The following is a 19,860-nucleotide window of genomic DNA, read 5'->3' as shown; positions in this document are numbered from 1 at the left end:
ACTGTACCGTATGTGCTCTATAGAATAGAACTGTGAGAAAGCCACGTCAGTTCTAGTGCCATGGCTGCAGCAGCGCCGCACTTCGTGCTCGTGCCGATGCTGGCGCAGGGCCACTTGCTCCCCATGCTGGACCTGGCGCGCCTCATCGCCAGCCACGGCGCTCGTGCCACGGTGGTGCTGACGCCCATCAACGCCGCGCGCAACAGGGCCTTCCTGGAGCAGGCCGCGCGGGCGGGGCTCACCATCAACTTCGCCGAGCTCGCGTTCCCGGGGCCAGCGCTCGGCCTCGCCGCGGGCTGCGAGAGGGTCGACATGCTGGACGACATCTCCCTCATCATCCCGTTCTACGATGCCGTGTGGCTGCTCGCCGAGCCGCTCGAGGCGTACCTCCGCTCGCTGCCCCGGCTGCCGGACTGCCTCGTCTCCGACTCGTGCATGCCGTGGACTGCCAGCGTCACGCGGCGGCACGGCATCCTTCGGTTCGTGGTCCATTTCCCGTCCGCGTTCTACATCCTCGCCGCGCACATCCTCGAAAAGCGCGGCCTCTACGACCGCGCCGACGACGACGACGACTTCGAACCGTTCGAGGTGCCGGAGTTCCCCGTACGCGCCGTGGTGAGCAGGGCGACGGCGCAAGGGCTCTTCCAGTGGCCTGCAGGCATGGAGAGGTTCCGGCGTGACACGCTCGATGCCGAGGCCACCGCCGACGGGATACTGTTCAACACGTGCGCCGCCCTGGAGGGCGCGTTCGTGGAGCGCCTCGCTTCGGAGCTCGGCAAGAAGATTTGGGTGGTCGGGCCGCTGTGCCTCCTCAGTTCCGACTCCGACGCCGGCGCGATGGCCGGGAGAGGCAACCGCGCGGCGGTGGACGCCGACCGAATCGTGTCCTGGCTTGACGCGCGGCCGGCGGCGTCCGTGCTCTACATCAGCTTCGGTAGCATCGCCCGTCTGTTCCCGGCTCAGGTCGCCGAGCTCGCCGCCGGACTGGAGGCGTCGCGCCGGCCGTTCATCTGGTCGGCCAAGGAGACGGCGCCCGCCCTCGACGCGGAGTTCGAGGAGCGCGTGAAGGACCGGGGCCTCGTCGTCCGTGGGTGGGCGCCGCAGATGACCATCCTGTCGCACCCTGCCGCGGGCGGCTTCCTGACGCACTGCGGCTGGAACTCCATCCTGGAGAGCCTCTGCTACGGCGTGCCGCTCATGACCTGGCCGCAGTTCGTCGACCAGTTCCTGAACGAGGCGTTGATCGTGGACGTGCTCGGCACCGGCGTCCGCTCCGGCGCCAAGGTGCCGGCGACGCACGTGACGGTCGTTAAGCCAGGGGAGGTGCTGGAGGTGCAGGTCTGGAGGGACGGCGTCGACAGGGCGGTCACCGACCTCATGGACGAGGGCCCCGCGGGCGCGGCGAGGCGGGCGAGGGCCAAGGAGCTCGGGCAACAGATGAGGGCCGCAATGGCGAAGGGTGGGTCGTCGGACACCGATGTGAGGGACTTGGTTCGCCACGTCGTTGAGGTCGCGCGGAAAAAGGGGGAGCACGAGGACACAGCTCTTGCAGTCTTGCTGGAGTCGAGCACGTGAGCAAGAGCAAGGAAAAGACAATGAAAGGCACTGGTGGCAAACACTACTGTTGAAATTCGTGTGGTACTATCGTTCTCGCCAGCTTCAAAGAGAATCTCTCGAGTGTTAGCTGGTAGCCACGCGAAAAAAATTCTCTGGGGAAGTAAAACCACCCCACACATCTGCAGGCTAACACGAAGTCACGAACCGAAGAAAAAAATTACCAAAAAATCAAGTGGTAGGCTTCGTCTTCTATTCATGTAGGCTTGAAGTCTGAGCGGCTATAAAAAAGTGGTTTTGCATTTTATATGCAGAACTCTATTCTTAAATACTTTGACGTCGGCTAGTTCATTTTTAAACTAAAAAGCAACAAATAAAAAACAGAGTGAGTAACACCTTAGTTTTCTCAGTACCAAAATTTCTTTAAAGTCTTTACCTTGGAGCAACAAAAACACTAAAATGAATATAGGGACATGAGTTTTTGGTTGCTACTTTGATTATTTGCATGTTTTCAAAAAGGAACAATTGGATCTATACCATTAAAAGATCCAAACTTTAGATATATACCATGGACCCCACATGTCATTGACTCATGTGGACCCACATGTAAGTGAGATAGTAATGGTATGGATCTAAAGTGGTGATCTTTTAATGGTATGGATCCAAATTTCCCCTTCAAAAATCATTTTTAAGCTCAACCCAAAAAATCTTCCGAAAGGAAACATTTCTTTTTTTTATTCCTCTGTTTCCGCTCTAGCACAGTGATGTCCGCGCGCGCGGCACCGCGCCCTAGCCACGCATCATCTCTAGAGTAGCCTAGACCTGAACCTCCCACCGGTGCATTGGATCGTTCGGAGATGCAGCTGATTCGGCTCTCGCTGACACCCCGGTCCCACTGTCGGCTTTGGCCCTAGTCTCCAGCCGTCGTTCCCACGCGGACAGGAGCACGACACCGCAACGCTCCCCAACGTTTGCGAGTAGTTTGGCCACCCCTGCGCCCATGCCCTTTCTCTATAAATACCACCGCCCTGTATCGTGATCGAGCCCCCACCCTTGCTCATCAACGTTGTGTGGTTGCATCTCCGCCCTTTGCTCGTGCCACCGTTGTCGCCGTACCTGTTGCTGACGCGTTCTTGCGCCTGCATCGTGATCGAGCCCCCACTCTTGCTCATCAACGTTGTCAGGTTGCATCTCCGCCCTCTACTCGTGCCACCGTTGTCGCCGTACCGGTTGCTGACGTGTTCTCGCGCCTGCATCCTGTCACCGCCGCTGAGATTCACTACGTAAAAGCTGCCTTTGAAACCTGCACCCAAAACACATCATAGATCACCGACTCATCCGTTCCTGGTTACCACCATCATTGCAGTTGGACCACCACCCTTGTTCACCACTCGTTCCACACCAGATAGTCAATGGAGTCAAAGGAATCCCCAGTAAGTTTTGTAGCCCAATCCCTATCGTTGCGTGCTCGTTAGGTCACCATTGACACATTTTTAGCTCACTATTGTTGTGGTTTTGCGCAGATCGAGCCCACCACGATCGAACCCCGCCTCGAAGCCCTGCATCGACCTTTGTACTCCGACCTAGGTGCTAGAATGCTTTGGCTCTTATGGGCCGAAGGTAGGAGAGGGTAGTGCTGGTGTGGTGTAGAATATTGTTGTGTTATCATTATGGTGCCACTCTGTGTATTGGACACCAGACAGTCTGCGATGGGTCACCGGATGCTCCAGCTAGGGTGATGGACAGTTCGGCCATGCCCAGAGGCCCTACTTCATCCATTAGATGTGGTGGAGGTGGCGGTTTACCTAGGTATGAGTTCTCCGGCATACCATATAATGGTTAGGATTGTATAAGCCCATTTGTTGTTGATGTATCTAGCGACGTTTTTGGAATTTGGCAACTAATAAAACTCTCATATTCTTCTCTTCTAGTTTGCCCTGTGTTAGGTACAATGCTACCAGGAGAATCTTGTATGTTCATGATGCTTGCAAATAAGAATTCCATGCCTTCTTTTGAACTCCTTGCTTGTTGAATCAAATCGTTTACCTTGTTTCGCATGGTGTATATATCTTTTTTCTTTCCACTTCACGAGCATCTATATGGGCTTCTCATCCAATAAGTTTCCTTCGTCATCATACACGCTCTCTCTATAGCAAAAAAAGTAAAAATAGACCAAACATGTTTTACGAAAAATGATACAATAAAATTCATCTGCAGTTTCTGAACCCCACACACAAGCATTCAAACAAGACCAAAATGATGTCTTTTCTTGTTTCAGGACCAACCTTTTCAGGAACTTCCTCCATTATATGCCACATGTATGCATAACCTGTGAACTGTTTCCGGGAAAACAGACGCAATGGCAGATCTCATGCTTGCATCTTCATCGGTCGTTATAAGCTTTGGGGCTTTTCCTTCCTCGCATAGCCAAAAGGAAAGTATTTACAACCACATCTGGTCGCGTACCATTGGAGCTATCCCACGAACTATCCGGGACGCGGACCGTCCGGACCATCTGTGCTAAATCTGGTGCTCAACGAAGGTGTTTGCATCACAGTCGACGCCACATGTGTATTTGCTTTATACTACAATCTTCTAAATTAAATATTTTGGCATTAAAATAATTTTAAACTAAAAAGTGTCAACTACAATGAGAGCTCGTCGATTACTACTCTCTAATATTATTTTCGTTTTACTTAAACATCAAATGAGAAAAGTATTATGTTTTTCGTGCGCTTTATCACTATCAAATCATGTTTGGAATCAGGAGTGGTATTATCACTGGTTCATGTTTAGAAACCAGTTCAAATCACAAATTGGTAGTGATAACCCCATAAAATGCTAGCTAGCTTATATCTAGAACCGACAGCGTTTTGTATCAAGAACCGACAGTGATCATCCAAATAACACCACTCTACGGGTTTTAACCATGAGACGGCACTGTCACTGTCGGGTTTTAAACCGCTAGTAGTGATGGTCTGATGGACCAACGAGTTACAGTAATATTTTGACAATACATGCATATCTAGTGACAGAAATCAATCAAAAATGTCACTCCCGATGAATTATTCACCGTCAATTGTTCGAAACATCATATCGCCGTGGAAAAGAATAAGAGGATGGCAGCAGTGCGAGCTGCTAAGGCCTCGACGAGTTAATCAGGAGCAGGCAATGGAAGACGACACGGGCTTGAAGGCGAACTGTGAGGGCGAGGCGTAGGAGAACTTGACGGCGTACTCCGGGCCCATGCCGATGGGGCGCCCGCCGTTGAGGGTGCAGAGCTTGCCGTCCACGCTGAGCACGCCCGGGTCGACGGCCACGGAGGAGCTGAACCCATCGCACGCCAGCTTGACGTTCGCCTGTGTGCAGATGCACCGGTTCTCCACCGTCACCGCGTAGACGTTCGCCTTCGAGGGCACCGCGGTCTGCGTTACGGCGAGGTCTGAGAGGCTGCAGGCACCGGCTGCGTTTCCTGCTCGCTCAGATGTACATGTGTCCATGACTCATCAGGGTATGGTGGTATAGGGAGAGAAATACTGTCTGTGTGGAAGAAGACGATATACCTTGGTTAGAAATGCTGAACAGCAGCAGCACGAGCGCGATGTTCTTCACCATCTTCGAGGTCTCCATTTGTCCTCTGTCGTTTCTGTTCGCAATCTTAGCCACTTATTTATATACCACCGGCAGAGGCGTTTTCAGAATATAATACGCGAAGATCATGGGGGTGCAGGAAATTAGTATGCAATCAAATCGCCTATTAAATTACCCAAAATTTGCGGCGTTGAGGTTATTTTCATGCAGAAACCTCGTAGTATTTTAGATACCTCACGACCAAGGGAGAAGTTAATATGGAATGAAAGGATAGACGTTGCTTGATTTGTGTCCTTTTTAATTTGTTCTCCGGACTCCTAGCTCTCCAAGATATCAGCGTGCAGATTTATGAATCGTGTTAGTGATGGAGAGTTTGAAGAGAGCAGACAACAAATAGGAGCAACCTTCTCTCTCCAACAACAAGGTGACTTAAAATAATGTCACAAAAATTAAAGTATACTATATCATTTAAAGTATTTATGACACTAAAAATAAATTGCCCTCCAACAGTTAAGCTCTAAATAATATACTTTAAGGAGTAAATTACATTATTAAGAAATATGATGTTGAAAATTATATAGAAAACAAAGATAGGACTCTGGTCTAAAGTATAGTATATTTATGTCATTTCATGGCGTGTTCTATATTTTTGTGATAAAAGTTTGTAAAATAGGACAATGTTGGAGCTGGTTTTTATGAGTTAAGCCCTACATTTCAAAATATAGCACTTATTTCAGTAATAGGCTCTAAATTTTATATTATAAAATTTAAAAGCTTCGATCAAATTAGGATCGAGCTCTATTTCTATTTATTTTAAACTAAAATTCATTAAAGGTTTGTGAAGAAATATTTGGATCATGATCTATTACCCCTACTTATGGCATTATGTTTAAACTTTACAAAAATGCACCCAACCAAATCACCTCCACACCGATAACACCCACTAAATACGCTAAACAAATTATACCCAACCTTAACACACCATCAAAATCAATGGATCAGATCATTGGATAACATCCTCTCACTAACTCAAATCCAATGCACAATATTATTTGGATCATCCTTCATCCATCCCCCTCCCCTCCCTTCGCGTCCCGCCCCCTCTCCCTCGCTTGCGCCGCTGTCGTCGCCATCAACCTCTCCCTTCCTGAAACAAGCGAACCAGCGTCTAGCACCTCCATGGCATGGTCACACCTCCGACTGCCGCCTCCACTGGCACCACCTCCAGCACATCCACCTTATCACCTTCAAACACCTCTCTTCCCTCGGACCCACCCTCTTGTGTCGGCTCATTTTGCTGCACCCGTCGCACCTCCAACTTGCTTACGCCCATCACCTTCTCCTCTCCATCCCATCCCCGTCGCTCAACCTCTTCAACCTTCTCCTGCCGCCACTCGCCTCTTCGCTCGATCCCTCCACCGTGGGGGCCTTCGCCCGAATGCCCACACGCTCCCGCACATCATCAAGGCACTCACGTGTCTTGCTCTGAGCTGCCTCCCACTCGTCGCATGCACCCACGCGGAGGTCGTCAGGAACGTCCTTGCGTGTGGCATGGTGTATGTGTCGAATGCCTTCGTGGCCACATACTCTGTTTGCAGCCACCTTGGGCATGCCATGTTGGTGTTCGATGAAATGTTGCGTTGGACTGTTGTGTCATGGAACATCGTGCTCACCGTCTGTGTGGACAACGACTGCCATGACTGGTGTGCTGAGATGTTCGTGGACATGGTAGAGGCTAGGTCTGTGCCCGATCAGACGACATTCGTGGTCATGCTCACCGCTGTAGAAGCTAAGGAACTTGGCGCTGGGCAAGTGGGTGCATGGGTAGGTCCTTGCACGACGTATTGACATGATGTCCGTGGTCATGCTCGCCACCGTCGTTAACCCTTTCTCTCGCACCGCCACAACCGTCGATCTCTCCATCTTCGCGATTGTAGCGTTAGCATGGGTTATATGCTAATTTAAATAATAGTACGGTTTAGTCCTCTATGAGAGAGAAGTTTGATTTTTTCGAGAAAATTTATTCTCAATATGTGATTGTCGGTACCCTAAAACTAGGGTACCCACTTCTGCTGGGTCAAGGTGGGACCTCTTGTGGCTATCCGTAGTCGCATGGTGACAAGCAGTCTACCTCGACTTAGAGATTGGGCCCGCCCGATGGTGCCACTGCTCTCTGGCTCGAGGTCATCCCATGCTCAGCAAGGGGGATTTGCGTGGCCACTTCAACCATAAGCCTAGGCTCCCACTAGTGGTAACCAGACTTCGACGTGGGATCATCGAACCCCCATCAAGGAGGGGGGGGCCAGAGCCGCCACGTGTCCTAAGAGCGAGGGCTCTTTCTAGTTATTTCCAGGGGTTAGACCCGCATGTGACAGCTCCAGACCACTATAAGTGCCACCACCTGGTCCAACATCCTAAGGGGGTCCGGAGCCACCACATGTCCGGACTAGTAGTAGAAGGACCCGAGCTCCCTAATTACCTACCGAACGGGCACAAGCGTCCTTGATGGAGCGCAACTCGATGGCCGCATCCTCAATGTTGATCCTCTCAAGCGGCACTCCCCGCGTGTAGCTAAGTGCGACCCTCACAGCAGAGACAAGGTAATCGCGTTCCCAGACATGTGCATTGCCGCCGTCGGAGCTGCAAGGCACTTGGACATCAAGCCATTGGATGACCGGCAGCAGAGCCCGGTTGAGGACTAACTAGTTTGATATGAGTATGAGCATAGGTTCACTTGAAGGTAATTTAAAGGTACTAAGTCCTAAAAAACTAAAATGGAGCAAGAAAGTGCAACTTTTAGTAAAATGGTAAAACAATGAGGTTTCAATGTTTGAATAAGTCACATATACCTAATACTATGTTTCTAGCACTTCTATTTGATCCCTAACCCAATTCGGTGAGAAAAGTGCTTCGAGGACTTAGTTTGAGCCAAAATGCAAACCCTGAAAAAATACCAAGTAAAAGGTGAGTTTTCCACACTTAGTAAATTGGATTGTGTTAATTATGTTTGTTTAAGTTGTAGGGAAGCTCCCAAAAAAGTTAAAAAGATTTGAAGAAGACAGGCTCAAAAGAGCCTAACTTGGGCTACTTTGGGCATCACCGGACCAGTCCGATGCCGCACCGGACCAAGTGTGTGAAGTGCCCGGACTTGGAGTTTTGGCGGCCTAGTGCACCAGACCGAGTCTGTATGCACCGTACCACTCCTACGACTAAACAGTGAGGTATCGTGATTTTTATTTATAAACATCACCGGGCTCCCCAATAACGGCTAGCTCCAGGCGCTAATGGCTACTTCACGGGGAAGCGACAAATGGCAGTCCGGTGCGGTCCCCAGACGGAAGGAGGTTGTTAGGATCCCGGAGATGGTGCACATGGACCCGGTCCGGTGGTGCGCCGGACCAGTATGGTGCCCCCGCATACAACAAAAATTCAGCAACTTTTAGATGGAAGAGGAGCAACGACTATGAGGCTGTCTTGGGCTATAAAAAGGACCCCATGGTGCACTCCTTCACTACCCAAGCACTCTAAGTGCAATACATCACTCACATACTCTGCAACAACGCGTTCATGTGATTCTACTGAGATCCATACATCGTTCTGAGTTGTTCTTGAATTTTTCTTAAGTGTGTTGTGTTGTGACCTCTCTTGTGTTGCATTGCTGCGATTGATCTTGTGTGTATACTCTCTCCTCTCTTTTGCTATGCTTTTTGAGTTGAAACTCCATCAAACTTTGTACGGCTTCAGGAGACTCTAATTTGTAGAGAATCCTTGCGAGATGATTCATATTGATACAAGGAAGAACATGGCACTCAAGTTGATCATTGGATCACTTGAGAGGGGTTGAGTGTAACCCTTGTCCGTTGGGACACCACAATGCAATAAGCTCACCCTTCATGGTTGAACTTGTCAATATAGTCTGTTTGCACAACCTAGCTTCCATATATATATATATATAATGGAAGCCCTGGGCTTCCGTTAGTGGGGGAAGCCCCAGCCAGGACGCCAGCCAAGTCGCGGTCGGCCCAGTGTACGCGTGCTTGCGTCAGCCATGCAGATGATAGCCACGAATCCCAGGTGATACGCGTCAGGAGATATACGCACGCATAAATATATGTAGTAATGTGCATAAATCATGCATAGAAGGAATCTTTTGTACCTCGACTCACGGAAACGAATATTACCATGTGCACACCGTTTACGACTGCATAACGATGTGTAACATGATAGCATAAACCATGCTGAGAGCACCTAGAGGGGGGGTGAATAGGTGATCCTGTAAAAACTTGAAACTTAATCCACAAAACTTGATTAGGAGTTAGCACAATTACGCCAAGTGGCTAGAGAGGAGAGCTTGCACAACACGATAACCACAAAGAGATCAACACAGAGATGGCACAGTGGTTTATCCCGTGGTTCGGCCAAGTCCAACACTTGCCTAGTCCGCGTTGTGGCGTCCCAACGGACGAGGGTTGCAATCAACCCCTTTCAAGCGGTCCAATGACCCACTTGAATACCACGGTGTTTTGGTTTCACTTTACTATATCCCGCTTGCGAGGAATCTCCACAACTTGGAGCCTCTCGCCCTTACACTTGATGTTCACAAAGAAGCACGGAGTAAGGAAGGGATGAGCAACGCACACAAGACACGAAATCAGAGTATCAACACACACACAAGTCGCAACAAGAGCTCACAACACAACTCAGCGAGTTCACAACTCAAATGGAGCTCTAATTGCTATCGCAAAGAATCAAATGCGCGAAATCGAAGTCTTGGTGCTTAGGAATGCTTAGAGAATGCTTGGTGTACTCCTCCATGCGCCTAGGGGTCCCTTTTATAGCCCCAAGGCAGCTAGGAGTCGTTGAGTGCATTCCAGGAAGGCAATTCTTGCCTTCTGTCGCCTGGCGCACCAGACAGTCCGGTGCACCACCGGACACTGTCCGGTGCGGATTTCTTTCCTTCTTTGGCGAAGCCGACCGTTGGCACTTGGGAGCCGTTGGCGCACCGGACACTGTCCGGTGCACACTGGATAGTCCGGTGCCCCCTTCCGACTGTTGGCTCAGCCACGTGTCTCGCGCGGATCGTGCGGCCGACCGTTGGCTCACCGGACAATCCGGTGCACACCGGACAGTCCGGTGAATTATAGTCGTACGCCATTAATCACTTCCCGAGAGCAGCAAGTTCGCCTGAGCCAGCCTGGCGCACCGGACACTGTCCGGTGCACCACCGGACACTCCGATGCACCCAGACAGAGCTGACTTTGGCTGAACAAAGCCATCTTTAATTTCAACTTGATTTTTCCTGTTTCCAGCACTTAGACACAATACATTAGTCTCTAAAACAATGTACTAAGTCTGAGAAACATACCTTTATACTTGATTTGTACTTTGTCCACCATTTAACACTTAGGCACTTGTGTTGGACACTAAATCACCAAAATACTTAGAAATGGCCCAAGGGCACATTTCCCTTTCAATCTCCCCCTTTTTGGTGATTTATGCCAACACAACATAAAGCAAGTAGAACAAGTGCAAAATCAATTCAAATAAGAACTCAAAATTGTTTTGATTCAAATTTGACATATATGGATCATTCTTTGCCACCACTTGGTTTGTTTTTGCAAATCAAACTCAATTTCCTATCTCTAAGTCAAATTCACTTATAGAGACATAAAGAGAGGTATTCCACGAGAAATTGATCAAAGAGTTCAAAAACTCCCCCTTTTTCCCATAATCAAGCCTTCTCCCCACAAGAGACCAACTTTTGACAATAAGAGACACACAAGAGTATTTTGACAAACAAAACACACAAGAGTATTTTGACAAACAAAAACTCTAACTCTACTTTTTCAAAATTCACAAGCGGTAGCTGATCCATTTATTGCTTTGGCCTTATTTTCTCCCCCTTTGGCATCAAGCACCAAAACGGAATCACTTTTAGCCCTTTAACCCCATTGCCTCACCAAAATCTTCAACTAAGAGTAAAAAGGCAATAAGAGTACAAAGATGAACTTGGAATAAGTTACTCTTTCATCGGAGTGCAGTGGAAGTCTTGCATGGTCCAAGTCCACCTTTTCCCTTTCAAACCTCCTTTGAGACTAAATTAAGCACACTCAAGTACACAGTTAGTCTCAAAGGGTCAAGTTGTAGCACATCTCCCCCTAAATTTGTGCATCACTTGCAAATGGACTTGTAAGGTCCGGGGAGTGCTTGTACAACTTGAGCACCATAAATAAACAACAAAATGCTTAAGGAACATGATCAAGGCATAAAGCACATGTATGCTATAAATCAATCCAAGTTCCACGAATCTAAGACATTTAGCTCACTACGCAACTTGCAAAAGGTCTGCTCATCTAAAGGCTTGGTAAAGATATCGGCTAGCTGGTTCTCGGAGCTAACATGCAACACTTCGATATCTCCCTTTTGCTGGTGGTCTCTCAAAAAGTGATGCCGGATGTCTATGTGCTTTGTGCGGCTGTGTTCAACAGGATTATCCGCCATGCGGATAGCACTCTCATTATCACATAGGAGTGGGACTTTGCTCAAATTGTAGCCAAAGGCCCTGAGGGTTTGCCTCATCCAAAGTAGTTGCGCGCAACACTGTCCTGCGCCAACGTACTCGGCCTCAGCGGTGGATAGGGCAACGGAAGTTTGTTTCTTGGAACTTCATGACACCAGGGACCTTCCTAAGAATTAGCACGTCCCCGATGTACTCTTCCTATCGACCTTACATCCAGCAGAGTCGGAGTCTGAATATCCAATCAAGTCAAAGGTAGACACCTTTGGATACCAAATCCCGAAGCAAGGCGTAGCGACTAAATATCTAAGAATTCGCTTTACAGCCACTAAGTGACACTCCCTTGGATCGGATTGAAATCTAGCACACATGCATACGCTAAGCATAATATCCGGTCTACTAGCACATAATAAAGTAAAGACCCTATCATAGACCGGTATGCCTTTTGATCAACGGACTTACCTCCTTTGTTGAGGTCGGTGTGTCCGTCGGTTCCCATTGGAGTCTTTGCGGGCTTGGCGTCCTTCATCCCAAACCGCTTGATCAAGTCTTGCGTGTACTTCGTTTGGGAGATGAAGGTCCCATCCTTGAGTTGCCTCACTTGGAACCCAAGGAAATAGCTTAATTCGCCCATCATCGACATCTCAAACTTTTGAGTCATCACCCTGCTAAACTCTTCACAAGACTTTTGGTTAGTAGAACCAAATATTATGTCATCGACATAAATTTGGCACACAAAAAGATCACCATCACATGTCTCAGTAAAAAGAGTTGGATCGGCTTTCCCAACCTTGAAAGCATTAGCAATTAAAAAATCTCTAAGGCATTCATACCATGCTCTTGGGGCTTGCTTAAGTCCATAGAGCGCCTTAGAGAGCTTACACACGTGGTCGGGGTACCGTTCATCCTCGAAGCCAGGGGGTTGCTCCACGTACACCTCCTCCTTGATTGGCCCGTTGAGGAAAGCGCTCTTCACATCCATTTGGAACAACCTGAAAGAATGGTGAGCGGCATATGCTAGCAAAATACGAATGGACTCTAGCCTAGCCATAGGAGCAAAAGTCTCCTCAAAGTCCAAACCTGCGACTTGGGCATAACCTTTTGCCATAAGTCTAGCCTTGTTCCTTGTCACCACCCCGTGCTCGTCTTGTTTGTTGCGGAACACCCACTTGGTTCCCACAACATTTTGCTTGGGACGAGGCACCAGTGTCCAAACTTCATTTCTCTTGAAGTTATTGAGCTCCTCTTGCATGGCCAACACCCAGTCCGGATCTAGCAAGGCCTCCTCTACCCTGAAAGGCTCAATAGAAGAGACAAAGGAGTAATGCTCACAAAAATTAACTAATCGAGACCGAGTAGTTACTCCCTTGCTAATGTCACCCAAAATCTGGTCGACGGGATGATCCCTTTGAATCATCGCTCGAACTTGGGTTGGAGGTGTCAGTTGCGCTTCTTCCTCCATTACATGATCATCTTGTGCTCCCCCTTGATCACACGCCTCCTCTTGATGAACCTGTTCATTGTCTTGAGTTGGGGAATGCACCATTGTTGAGGAACAAGGTTGATCTCGTGCATTTTGCTCCTGTGGCCGCACATCTCCAATCGCCATGGTGCGTATTGCGGCCGTTGGAACGTCTTCTTCATCTACATCATCAAGATCAACAACTTGCTCTCTTGGAGAGCCATTAGTCTCATCAAATACAACGTTGCTAGAGACTTCAACTAAACCCGATGATTTGTTGAAGACCCTATACGCCTTTGTATTTGAGTCATAACCTAACAAAAACCCTTCTACCGCTTTGGGAGCAAATTTTGAATTCCTACCCTTCTTCACTAGAATGTAGCATTTACTCCCAAAAACTCAAAAATACGAAACATTGGGTTTGTTACCGGTTAGTAGCTCATACGACGTCTTCTTGAGGAGGCGATGAAGGTAGACCCGGTTGATGGCGTGGCAAGCCGTGTTCACGGCTTCCGACCAAAAGCGCTTAGGGGTCTTGAACTCTCCAAGCATCGTCCTTGCCATGTCTATAAGCGTCCTGTTCTTCCTCTCTACCACACCATTTTGCTGTGGTGTGTAGGGAGCGGAGAACTCGTGCTTGATTCCTTCCTCCTCAAGATACTCCTCCACTTGAAGGTTCTTGAATTCGGACCCATTGTCGCTCCTTATCTTCTTCACTTTGAGCTCAAACTCGTTTTGAGCTCTCCTTAGGAAGCGCTTGAGGGTCCCTTGGGTTTCAGATTTATCCTGCAAAAAGAATACCCAAGTGAAGCGGGAAAAATCATCAACTATAACAAGACCATACTTACTTCCTCCTATGCTTAGATAGGCGACGGGTCCGAAGAGGTCCATATGAAGTAACTCCAGGGGTCTTGATGTTGTCATCACATTTTTGGCATGATGAGGGCTTCCCACCTGTTTCCCTGCTTGACAAGCTGCACAAGGTCTATCTTTTTCGAAAGTAACATTAGTTAGACCTATCATGTGTTCTCCCTTTATAAGCTTGTGAAGGTTCTTCATCCCCACATGTGCTAAGCGGCGATGCCACAACCAGCCCATGCTAGTCTTAGCAATTAAGCATGCATCTAGACCGACCTCCTCTTTTGCAAAATCAACTAAATAAAGTTTGCCATCTAATACACCCTTAAAGGCTAATGAACCATCACTTCTTCTAAAGACAGACACATCTACATTTGTGAATAAACAATTATATCCCATATTACATAATTGACTTACGGACAACAAATTATATCCAAGCGACTCAACTAAGAACACATTAGAAATAGAGTGCTCGGATGAAATAGCAATTTTTTTCTAACCCTTTCACCTTGCCTTGGTTCCCATCACCGAATATGATTGAATCTTGGGGATCCTTGTTCTTGACATAGGAAGAGAACATCCTCATTTCCCCCGTCATGTGGTTTGTGCATCCGCTGTCGATAATCCAGCTAGAGCCCCCGGATGCATAAACCTGCAAGGCAGATTTAGGCTTGGGTCTTAGGTACCCAACTCATGCTGGGTCCTACAAGGTTAGTACAAATAGCCTTAGGGACCCAAATGCAAGTTTTATCTCCCTTGCATTTTGCCCCTAATTTTCTAGCAACTATCTTCCTATCCTTTCTACAAATAGCAAAGGAAGCATTTAAAGCATGATAAATTGTAGAAGGTTCACTATTTGTTTTCCTAGGCACATGAACAACATTTCTTCTAGGCATGTGATTAATAACATTTCTCCTAGCTAAATTTCTATCATGCATAATAAAAGGAGCTAGAAGCAACCATGGCATGAGAATCAAAAGCATCATAACTTCTATAAACATTTCTAGAATGTCTCCTATCATGATACATGAAGGCATGGTTCTTTTGAGCACTACTAGCCATAGGGGCCTTCCCTTTCTCCTTGGCGGAGATGGAAGCCTTATGGCTTGTTAAGTTCTTGACTTCCTTCTTGAAGCCAAGACCATCCTTAATTGAGGGGTGTCTACCAATCGTGTAGGCATCCCTTGCAAATTTTAGCTTGTCAAATTCACTCTTGCTAGTCTTAAGTTGGGCATTAAGACTAGCCACTTCATCATTTAATTTAGAAATGCAAACTAGGTGTTCACTACAAGCATCAACATTAAAATCTTTGCATCTATTGCAAATCGTAACGTGTTCTACATAAGAGTTAGATTTATTTGCTACTTCTAGTTTAGCATTTAAAACATCATTAACACCTTTTAAAGTAGAAATGGTTTCATGACAAGTAGATAGTTCACAAGAAAGCATTTCATTCCTTTTAACTTCTAGAGCAAGATAATTTTGTGCACTAACAAATTTATCATGCTCTTCATACAAAAGATCCTCTTGCTTTTCTAATAACCTATTCTTATCATTCAAGGCATCAATTAATTCATTAATTTTATCAACCTTGGTTCTATCTAGGCCCTTGAATAAACATGAATAATCTATTTCATCATCATCACTAGACTCATCCTCACTTGAAGAAGCATAAGTACTAGTATTACGAGTGCTTACCTTCTTTTCCCTTGCCATGAGGCAAGTGTGATGCTCGTTGGGGAAAAGGGATGACTTGTTGAAGGCGGTGGCGGCGAGTCCTTCGTTGTCGGAGTCGGACGAGGAGCAATCCGAATCCCACTCCTTTCCAAGATGTGCCTCGCCCTTCGCCTTCTTGTAGTTCTTCTTCTTCTTTTCCCACTTTCCACTCTTCTTTTCCTGGTCACTATCATTATCGGGACAATTAGCGATAAAATGACCAATCTTACCACATTTGAAGCAGGAGCGCTTCCCCTTCGTCTTGTTCTTGTTGGGGTGCTCCTTGCGACCCTTTAGCGCCGTCTTGAACCACTTGATGATGAGGGCCATCTCTTCATCATTAAGCCCGACCGCCTCAACTTGCGCCACCTTGCTAGGTAGCACCTCCTTGCTCCTTGTTGCCTCGAGAGCAATAGTTTGAGGCTCTTGGATTGGGCCATTTAATGCATCGTCGATGTATCTAGCCTCCTTGATGAGAGCACCTAGAGGGGGGGGTGAATAGGTGATCCTGTAAAAACTTAAACTTATAGCCACAAAACTTGATTAGGTGTTAGCACAGTTTATGCCAAGTGGCTAGAGAGGAGTCAAAACACAATAACCACAAGAATCCAATCATAGAGATGACACAGTGGTTATCCCGTGGTTCGGCCAAGTACAAAACTTGCCTACTCCACGTTGTGGCGTCCCAACGGACGAGAGTTGCACTCAACTCCTCTCAAGTGATCCAATGATCAACTTGAATACCACGGTGTTCTTGCTTTTCTTTTCTCAATCCCGTTTGCGAGGAATCTCCACAACTTGGAGCCTCTCGCCCTTACAAAAGATGTTCACAGAGAATCACAGAGCAAGGGAGGGATTAGCAACTCACACACGACACAAAGATCACAGCGAATACGCACACACAAGACCCAGACTTGAGCTCAAAAGACTAGCACACTAGAACGGAGCTCAAATCACTAGAATGTCGAACAAGTGCGCGAGATTGATGTGTGAGTGATCAAGAGTGCTCAAGGAATACTTGGTATACTCCTCCATGCGCCAAGGGGTCCCTTTTATAGCCCCAAGGCAGCTAGGAGCCGTTGGGAACAAATCTGGAAGGCCATCTTTGCCTTCTGTCTCGTGGCGCACCGGACAGTCCGGTGCACACCGGACACTGTCCGGTGCCCGATTTGTTTCCATAAAAAGCGAAGCCGACCGTTGCCGACCGTTGCAGATCTGGCGCACCGGACAGTCCGGTGCACACCGGACAGTCCGGTGCACACCGGACAGTCCGGTGCTTCCTTCCGACCGTTGGCTCGGCCACGTGTCGCGCGCCGATCGCGCGGCCGACCGTTGGCCCGGCCGACCGTTGGCTCACCGGACAGTCCGGTGCACACCGGACAGTCCGGTGAATTTTAGCCGAAGTCGCCGGAGAAAAAACCCGAGAGCGGCCTCTTCGGTCGAGGCAGCCTGGCGCACCGGACACTGTCCGGTGCACCACCGGACACTGTCCGGTGCACCACCGGACAGTCCGGTGCCCCAGACCGAAGCAGCCCCTTGGCTGTACACAGCCAAGTCTTCTCTTCTCTTCTTCTATCTGTTTCTAACACTTAGACAAATATATTAGTACACAAAACCAATGTACTAAGGCTTAGAAACATACCTTAACTTGTGATTTGCACTTTGATCATCCTTGGGCATATTTTCACATTTAAGCACTTGTGTTTGCACTCAATCACCAAAATACTTAGAAATGGCCCAAAGGCACATTTCCCTTTCAATCTCCCCCTTTTTGGTGATTTATGCCAACACAATATAAAGCAACTAGAACAAGTGCAAAATCACTTCAAATAAAAACTCAAATTGGTTTTATTCAATTTTGACATATATGGATCATCCTTTGCCACCACTTGGTTTGTTTTTGCAAATCAAACTCAAATCTCTATCTCTAAGTCAAACACATATGTTGAAGTATAAAGAGAGTCATTCCAAAAGAGATTGATCAAAGATTTCAAAAACTCCCCCTATTTCCCATACTCAATACTTTTCCCCACAAGAAGCCAACTTTTGACAATAGAGACAATAAGAGACAATAAAAGCTTTTGACACAACAAAAACTCTATTCTGCTATTTTCAAAATCTCTCAAGTGGTAGCTGATCCATTTATCGCTTTGGCCTTTATTTTCTCCCCCTTTGGCATCAAGCACCAAAACGGGATCAATCTTGGCCTTTTAACCCCATTGCCTCACCAAAGTCTTCAATTAAGAGCAAATGGCAATAAGATTTCATGAGATGAACTTGGAATTAGTTACCCTCTCATCGGAGTGCAGTGGAAGTCTTTCATGGTCCAAGTCCACCTTTTCCCTTTCAATCCTCCTTCGAGACTAAATCAAGCAAACTCAAGCAAATGGTTAGTCTCAAAGGGTCAAGTTGTAACACATCTCCCCCTAAACATGTGCATCACTTTGCAACGGACTTGTGAGGTCCAGGGAGTGTTGGTACAACTTGAGCACCACAATAAGCAACAGAATGCAGAATGAACCTGATCAAATGCATAAACACATGTATGCTACAATTCAATCCAAGTTCCGCGAATCTAAGACATTTAGCTCACTACGCAGCCTGCAAAAGGTCTTCTCATCTAGAGGCTTGGTAAAGATATCGGCTAGCTGGTTCTCGGTGCTAACATGAAACACTTCGATATCTCCCTTTTGCTGGTGGTCTCTCAAAAAGTGATGCCGGATGTCTATGTGCTTTGTGCGGCTGTGCTCAACAGGATTCTCCGCCATGCGGATAGCACTCTCATTGTCACATAGGAGTGGGACTTTGCTCAGATTGTAGCCAAAGTCCCTGAGGGTTTGCCTCATCCAAAGTAGTTGCGCGCAACATTGTCCTGCGGCAACATACTCGGCCTCAGCGGTGGATAGGGCAACGGAGGTTTGTTTCTTAGAGTTCCATGACACCAGGGACCTTCCTAAGAATTGGCACGTCCCCGATGTACTCTTCCTATCGACCTTACATCCAGCATAGTCGGAGTCTGAGTATCCAACTAAGTCAAAGGTAGACCCCTTTGGATACCAGAGTCCGAAGCAAGGCGTAGCAACTAAATATCTAAGAATTCGCTTCACCGCCACTAAGTGACATTCCTTAGGATCGGATTGAAATCTAGCACACATGCATACGCTAAGCATAATATCCGGTCTACTAGCACATAAGTAAAGCAAAGAACCTATCATTGACCGGTATGCTTTTTGATCAACGGACTTACCTCCTTTGTTGAGGTCGGTGTGTCCGTCGGTCCCCATTGGCGTCTTTGCGGGCTTGGCGTCCTTCATCCCAAACCGCTTTAGCAGATCTTGCGTGTACTTCGTTTGGGAGATGAAGGTGCCTTCCTTGAGTTGCTTCACTTGGAACCCAAGGAAGTAGTTCAACTCGCCCATCATCGACATCTCGAATTTCTGCGTCATCACCCTGCTAAACTCTTCACAAGACTTTTGGTTAGTAGAACCAAATATTATGTCATCGACATAAATTTGGCACACAAACAAATCACCATCACATGTCTTTGTAAAAAGAGTTGGATCGGCCTTCCCAACCTTGAAAGCATTAGCAAGTAAAAAGTCTCTAAGGCATTCATACCATGCTCTTGGGGCTTGTTTAAGTCCATAGAGCGCCTTAGAGAGCTTACACACATGGTCGGGGTACCGTTCATCCTCGAAGCCAGGGGGTTGCTCCACGTACACCTCCTCCTTGATTGGCCCGTTGAGGAAAGCGCTCTTCACATCCATTTGAAACAACCTGAAAGAATGGTGAGCGGCATATGCTAGCAAGATTCGAATTGACTCTAGCCTAGCCACAGGAGCAAAGGTCTCCTCGAAATCCAAACCTGCGACTTGGGCATAACCTTTTGCCACAAGTCGAGCCTTGTTCCTCGTCACCACCCCGTGCTCGTCCTGTTTGTTGCGGAACACCCACTTGGTTCCCACAACATTTTGCTTCGGACGAGGCACCAGTGTCCAAACTTCATTGCGCTTGAAGTTGTTTAACTCCTCTTGCATGGCCAACACCCAGTCTGGATCTAGCAAGGCCTCTTCTACCCTGAAAGGCTCAATAGAAGAGACAAAGGAGTAATGCTCACAAAAATTAACTAATCGAGATCGAGTAGTTACTCCCTTGCTAATGT

The 19,860-nt window shown here is 47.6% G+C and overlaps 2 protein-coding genes across 2 annotated transcripts; one reads left to right on the top strand and one right to left on the bottom strand.

The window, feature by feature from the left end:
• The first annotated feature begins 107 nt into the window (after nt 1-107).
• LOC100216716 (uncharacterized) lies at nt 108-1,661 on the top strand. Its single transcript, NM_001143121.1, has one exon. It carries the CDS (start codon nt 124-126, stop codon nt 1,573-1,575), a length of 1,452 nt encoding a protein of 483 aa, NP_001136593.1. The 5' UTR covers nt 108-123; the 3' UTR covers nt 1,576-1,661.
• Nucleotides 1,662-4,551: 2,890 nt separating this feature from the next.
• Nucleotides 4,552-5,190, bottom strand: LOC103652956 (Beta-13-N-Acetylglucosaminyltransferase family protein). Its single transcript, XM_008679938.2, has 2 exons — nt 5,118-5,190; nt 4,552-5,026 (listed from the first exon to the last, which is right to left on the bottom strand). Exons 1-2 carry the CDS (start codon nt 5,182-5,184, stop codon nt 4,713-4,715), a joined length of 381 nt encoding a protein of 126 aa, XP_008678160.1. The 5' UTR covers nt 5,185-5,190; the 3' UTR covers nt 4,552-4,712.
• Between the last annotated feature and the right edge of the window lie 14,670 nt (nt 5,191-19,860).

Source organism: Zea mays, chromosome 4 (assembly GCF_902167145.1).
Source record: "Zea mays cultivar B73 chromosome 4, Zm-B73-REFERENCE-NAM-5.0, whole genome shotgun sequence".
Taxonomy (NCBI): Eukaryota; Viridiplantae; Streptophyta; class Magnoliopsida; order Poales; family Poaceae; genus Zea; species Zea mays.
This window is presented reverse-complemented; position numbering and strand designations above follow the sequence as displayed.